General features: G+C 48.3%; 1 protein-coding gene across 1 annotated transcript in view; it reads right to left on the reverse strand.

Moving 5' to 3' along the window:
- Positions 1 to 5,644, reverse strand: part of RET (ret proto-oncogene) — an 85,406-nt gene extending 79,762 nt beyond the window's left edge. The window contains exon 1 of the mRNA XM_075109556.1: positions 5,250 to 5,644. Coding sequence (XP_074965657.1) covers positions 5,250 to 5,298 — 49 coding nt within the window. The 5' untranslated portion in view covers positions 5,299 to 5,644. The remainder of the gene's footprint in view (positions 1 to 5,249) is intronic.
- Between the last annotated feature and the right edge of the window lie 1,482 nt (positions 5,645 to 7,126).

The following is a 7,126-nucleotide window of genomic DNA, read 5'->3' on the forward strand; positions in this document are numbered from 1 at the left end:
AGCTAAGGACAGACCCTGCGCCACGACCATGCCTCAATCCTGAAAGAGCACACTCTTAACATGCACCTTGTTCGTGTAAGGAATCAGCATCTGTGTTAAAGTTACTAATACAAGGGCAAGCAGCCAATAAGTGGTGTCGGGCAGTTTGTTACGTTTCAAAACCAAGCGACAATTCCAGTCAATGACCAGCCGGCACCACTCTCGCCTCTGCCGGAAAGCTGAAGGATGCCAACGTATAAATAAAGCAAACCCTCTCCTCACCGCAGACGACTCCTAGTGGCCCCTACACAAAAAGTCTCTCTAGCAAACACCAAGCTCCTGTACTATGGATTTTCTCCAACCCATGGCATATTTGTGTCTGCTAGTTTGCATCACGGGGGAGACGAGGGCCCAGGACGAGCTGGAACTATGAATTCTTGTTTACTGTTAGTGTATCTCCTTTAAATACACAGTATGCATAAAACAGTACAGTTGCCAAATGAGATACCGATGAGAGAGATACTATTTGGTTTCCCTCAAACCAGTTACCTCAGGTCAAATCCTAAAAAGACTAGAATTAGGACTTGCCTCGTTACCAGCCTGAGCAGTGGTGCCAAGAATGCAAGTACAGCAACAAGCGAACAAATCCTTTCCCTCCTGCCAGGGCCCAAAGTGGGGAGAGGGGAAGAAACAGAGATTAACAAAATACATATTTTCTCACTGGTCATGTCTGTAGTTTCAGCAGTATTAAAAAAAAAAAAAAGAAAAAATATTAAAAGACTATAATACAACTTACAGATGGAAAACTGAACGTGGGCACGCTACCGAATGTGCATCTTGCGTTCAGGTGCTGGACCAATGCTGGCATACAAACTGACTGCTTACATTAACACTACAAGAAATCTTGTCTGTTAATCACAGCCTAATGCACGAGTTTGTCCGCATTAAAATACTGGCTTTTTGTAATCTTCATATTAATTTCCTTTATACTATCTTTATGATAGTAACAAAACCCATGAATGAAGCCGAAGACCTAGACTCCAGCAAACTGGCAGAACTAATTTGGCTGGCAGTACTGCATATTGCCCTGACAAACAGGCAGATAGGCAAATCCAGGCACCTGAGCGACAGAAGGTACAGCAAAAATAGCAGTGGGAAGTGAAGGGAATTAAATATAACACAAACACAGATCCCATTAGCATGAGTTAAAAAACCCCCTATGTAGTACATTACTTTTTGTGAAATGGAAAATGCTGCAGGTTATGAACTCCAGTGCAAAGCTGGTTTGTGGAGGAACTGGAAGATAAAGGACAGGGGAACAGGAATAGAGTGAGGGGAGACATTACACCTGGAGGCCACAGAGGGCCCAGGTGCCTCCCTTGGCAATTCGCAGGAGCCCCGGGACGAGCCCGGGGACGAGCGCCGCGATCGGCGCTGTGCTGGCGCAGCAGCACGTTCACGGGCCGCGCAGGTGGAAGCAGGAGACCGGAGCGAGGGGAAGCGCTGGCACCACCAGCGGCCGGGAGGTGCCTGGGGAAGAGCCAGCATGTAAGATGCTGAATCTCCAAGCAGAGAAAAATAACAAAGTAGGAAAGAACCAAAGTGTCATAATTATTACTCTCTTTCCTATCAAAAAAAGGAACAAGGTTTGATATTGCCTCACAACTCTTAGACCCTCTCCAAATAAGACACGCAAGATCTAATTAAGCGCCTCTCGCTTTTCTCCACTGACTCCCTTTGCCCTTGCTCTACAGTCAGGGTTATAATCTAAACAAAGTAAAATGAAAATCACATCCTGTCTGACCAGATCGCTGCCAAAACTGACAGGCACACAAACAAATTCATGTCTATCTTTAGCCTGGTCCCTGACTCAAGTCTACGGCCTGTGCTCTGCCATTTGATCTGATTAGCACTGGTTTGATCTAAAGATGTCAGTGTACAGGCCATCTTTTTTTGGAAGAACCACGTAGGTGTTCTTTTCCTAGGAAAAACATCAATTTTCTGTTATGAAACAAATATTACACAAAATATCTAAACTTTGGGGAGAAAAATGTCAGTATTCACACAGCTGGTTTCTAAAGTTGGCCATTGATCTGGATACAGGAGTTGACCCAGGTCTCCTTGTAAATTGTAACCAGTCAAAATAAAACATTAACAGTAACCCTAGCAGCGTGAAAATAGACTGTAAGAATCGATCCCATAGAGCGTTTAAATAAATATCAGAACTAATACGTTCATCGTAGTTTCACGTCACAGCCAATAAAACACAAAAAAGTTTAAACAGCCTCTATTCAAGGGTACATTTGTTAAAGTAGCATTTCTATTTTTCTACACAGAAGCAGATTTCCCTTCCAATTTTACAAAAGGCATAGCGTGACGCTTACGGAACTTTATTTTATTCACTGAAAATAGATTCCCTCTTTGAAAGTATTCCCTTTAATAGCAAAAATGACTCTCCAGAGAAGACAACCCTACCAAGTCTTTCCCACAGGCCCTCTTTTCTACACTTAACTGAACAAGGTCCTCCTCTTATATCACTGAGCTTTCAGAAATGAACCAGAACTCCAGTGCCAAACCGCCGTGGGGCGCGGTGCGCACGTAAACACCCTGGAGCCCTGCAAGTAGAAAGGTGTCAAACTTTTGGAAAATACATGTGCACACGCTGTAATAAGAACCTGCATTTCTTTTAATTTATATTGATGAAAGAGACAGAAGTCTTAATTTCAGATGAAACATGCCTTTTATTTTCTCTATTTCTAGGTTGCCGCCTGCTAATACCAGCGCCTGCAGGAGACTCATGAGTTGCTTCTGGTGTAAAAGCAGCGAGGCCGCAGCCGTCCTGCTTCAGAACAAACGGGCCGGTGTGCCTTTTGAAGCCCACCAATACAAAAGAACCAGATCTAATCCTTTCAACTAACAGCACGCTCCCCAGATTGATTAATCCGGCTCACTTGGTAAAACGCAATCTAGGTCCAAGTTAGAGAAAACCATCAGGTTAGTTGGAAGCACGTGTTTTAAGAACTGCTGCAGTTCTAAGCTTTCCAAATCCCCAAGGAGTTAGACAAACCAAGGATGCACCAACAAGAGGTGAGCGTTAACCTTGGGTGGGGATCCTCTGTGGCGAGGTCTTGTCCAGGTGAGAGACATTCCTTCACAACACCCAGCAAGAGCACAACATAGTTACCATCAAAGAATCTCTGGCCTTCCCCTAGGACAGAGCCCATCCAAGTTTCACTGCATTCCTCCCCCTGCCAGGGGAACGCAGCATCGCTCCTAAGATAGCTCTGTTTCTGAAGCGGAACTCTGTGCATGCAGGGATTTTGCTAATACCTCCAAGACATAACAGCTCATCTTACCCCTGTTGTCAACTCAGCTTTATTACATAAATAGGAATTAGCATCGCGCACCTAAACAACGTGAAACAGCGCGTCTCCAGCAACAGACACCCACGCAACATCGCTAATATGCGAGACTTCCTGAAATAACTGAATGCAATTACCCTAAAGTGTGATCCTAAATGCACGCAACTCTTCTTCCCCATAGTTTTAGTAAAACTTAAGGGGAATCAAGTATTAAACCCCACCAGTCAGAACTGAGAGCATAAACACAATTAATATTTGCAATTATAAGTATAAGCAACTGGCATTTAAAAAGTCTACTTGGCAGCCTATCCTGCTCCAATAAATTAACTCCTATGATATTCCTCCAAGCTACGGGCAGATCCAAGAGTTAACAATTTATGGTCACATTTAATAATAAAAAGTCTTTCAAACTGATTTCCAGCAGCTTAGGTCTGATATTTAAAGAAGAAGGGTTTAGATAGCTATTTCGAGTGGGGAGAACACACAGACACAACTCCCTTTCCCACCCGTGACTTCCAGAGTAAAATTCATATAGAATTATACAACTAAAAGTAAAAACAAATGATGGTCCAACTGAAAAGGGAAGAGCAAAGAAAAAAATAAAACCACCACGTGAGAAAACAGCTCGGGAGTTCCAAGCACCAGTTAGTCCCGTGCACACAGTATTCTGGGGCACCACAGCATGAATAGGAGCAAGTTCATCTGTCTGGCTTAACCAGAAATCACCAAAAATCATTTTCAAGCGAACGCATGTGACTCATTTTGGCTAATGAAAACATACCCCTCAAACTGAAGAGCTCAGGTAAGTTACATTTCTCCCAATTCTGCCAAAAACATTAAAGAAAATGGATTTGCCACAGATAAAAGCAAAGTAGGCGTGATAGATCATCCATTAGCAACACAAGTATGGCTAATTCTTCCTGACAGTGAAATGACTCGGGATACGACCCATTCTAGTGGCTTGGGTTTTGGAGTTTTTTGGTTTTGTTTTTTTTTTTAAAAATGAGCATTTAGCTATAGTATCTCTTACATATTTTATTGCCAGCCATCCTAGGTTTGAGTACCAGTGAGTTTTTATGAAGATCAGGCCTTAACAATAGTATGGTAGGAAGAGAAAGAATAAGGGCAGATTGAAGTATTTCAGCATACAAAAGAAAAAACGAAATAAAATAGAGGCTTTATAATCTCTGCAAGTCACAGAGAATAGTTTAAGATGGCATGAACTAAGACAATCAATTTGAAACAATAACGAGAAGGAACAAGTTGCATTTTTGCAGAAAACCACAAGTGCAGGATTAACACTGCACTTCCCTCTCCGTTGCACCACCCAGGGAACTACCGGGCTGGTTTGGGGTTTGCTTTTCCCCCCCCATAAACGCATTTTTGGTGCGCACGGTTGTACCGCGCTCCCTAGCAAGCAACAACTTTGATTCATTCACGTAAACATCAGAAATGCATTGGCAAACAAAGCCATATGGAAGAGAGAAAGATATAATGGGTTTTCTGTTTGCTTTAGAAACTTGACATCTGTGGAGAGCACCACCTAAGTGACGATCCAATAACTTTTCATATTACGGTCATTTTCATTTGTCAAACCAAACTCAATTTAATTTCATGGTGCAAAAAGCTCTGGGAGGGAGGCGACGGAGAAGGAATAACGTTTTAGAAACTTAAAATAGGAATACACGTGAACATTCTTCCCTTTCGCATCGTAAATTTAAAGAACAAGGAAACTCGCATCTGTTCTAACTTAGCCTTAGAGCTAAAAAAGCAAAGAAAAAGTAAGAAGATTATTTATATCTTGTTTGTATTTAGGAAAAAAAATTCGGAGCCGGAGCCAGCCGCCGGTGGCACCGATCACCTAAACCCCGCAAACTTCCCGCGCGGCCGGGGCTCGGCGGTACTTACCCCCGCAGAGGAGGAGGAGGAAGGCCCCCGTCCGCCCCGCCGAGAGCATCTTCCCCCGCTCCGGGACTCCTGCGGCCCCGCCTCGGCCGCCGGCGCCGCGGGCAGCTCCGGGATGGGCAGCGGGCAGCTCCGGCCGGTCCCCCCGGCTCTCAGTCGGGCCGGCCCATGGCCCGGGGCGGCGGCGGGCCGCGGGGGGACGCGCCGAGCCGGGCAGGGACGGGCTGGCCGGCGGCGGGATGGACGCCTCCTCGGGGGTGCCCCTCCGCCGCTCCTCCCGGGTTCCGCCCCAGCTGCCGCCGGCCGGGTAAAACCGCCCCGGTCCTTTCAAGCGGTGCCGGCGCCTCTCGGAGCTGTGCGGGGAGAAGCCGAAGTCACAGGCGAAGCCCCGGCTCCGCCGCGCCTGCCGCCGACACCCCCCCACTCCCCCCCGGCCCCTCCTCCGCCCCGCACCCCGCCCCGCCCGCGGAGGGGGTCTCCGCCCCGAGCATCCCCGCGGGCAACGGCGGGGGGGGGGGGTCCCGGTGCGCCGGGTCCGCCTCCCCCGGCCCCGCAGGGAGGCAGCGGGGCGCGGGCGGGAGGAGGAGGAGGAGGAAGAGGAGGAGGAAGACACGCGAACCGCGCAAACACACCAGGTGCGAGACAAAGCAGGGACAGGCGCTGCGGCACCGGGGTGTATCCAAGTGGCCGCCTCCCCCCCGCCCCAAACACATTAAACGTGTTGAATAATTAATCCCTGGGAGAGGAGACGATTTTGTGCTTGATGGTAGGAGGATGCTGCAAGAGATGAGCTCTACCTGGCAGGCAACCAAAGTAACCCGCAACGCGAGCATCCCGCTCAGCCGCCAAACGCCACTTTTAAACCGCAAGCGGGGGGGAGAAAAAAAATAAAAAGATAATAAAATAATGTAATCAACCCGAAGCGAAAATACGCTTCAACAAGGGAAAGCGGTCCGAGAAAGCCGCCCACAGCAAACACCGCCCGGAGCGGCGGTGCCGGCCCTGCCTCCGCCCGGAGAACGCCCCCCCCCTCTCCCCGGCATGGGGATGGGATGGGGGGCACGGCCCCGGCCCCGCACCGCCCGCCGCCACCGCACCCGCGCAGCCTCCGCGCTCGCGGGTGCGCCTCCCGGAGGGGCCGCCCCGGGCTCGGGGCTGAAGGGAAACCTTGTCCCTCCGCCGCCAGGCCGCTTGGCCCTGCTGGGGGGCGCGTTTGCATCCCCTCCCTCCGCAGAGGCGATGGGGGCTCGGCCCGGCCGCGCTGCTCCCGGGAGCCGGGGCTCGGGCACGGATCAGCAGCCTTCACACTTCGGAACGCCCAAGCGAGAGCGAGAAGGCACACGCAGGAAAATTGTACTCAATTTCCCCCGGCAAGAGCTGCCATAGGTTACTTAAATACAAACCAAACAGGAAATTTTCTCTCCAGCTTAGTAAAGACTCTGCTTAAAATACCCACCACTGTCAGAGGCAAAATAAAAGGAATTACCCTGCAGCACTGATAAAAGAACTCACCTATTTTAACTTTTCTGTTAGATCTCTATCCAGCATTCCCATGTTCTTTATGGGGCTTGGGAAAACAATAAGCCAAACGCAAGCACCTGAAGGGGTAATAATGAATTTGAGATGAACACTAGCGCCCACCATAAATTAATTGCACGTGAAGCCACCTGACAGAGAGTATAAATTAAGCTTTTGGATGCTTGCTCTCGTGCACAAGTGTTTGTGGGGCTTTCACAGATGTCTGATGACAGAGGGAACTGAGGAGCATGTTTGGGACGTCTCCATAAACCAAAGGAAAGGCTATAGCAAAGAAAGGAATGTATAAAACATTAACATTAAATCAATGCTTTGTGGAGAAACGTCTTACGTTAAGCTGAGCT

Source organism: Phalacrocorax aristotelis, chromosome 14 (assembly GCF_949628215.1).
Source record: "Phalacrocorax aristotelis chromosome 14, bGulAri2.1, whole genome shotgun sequence".
Classification (NCBI taxonomy): Eukaryota; Metazoa; Chordata; class Aves; order Suliformes; family Phalacrocoracidae; genus Phalacrocorax; species Phalacrocorax aristotelis.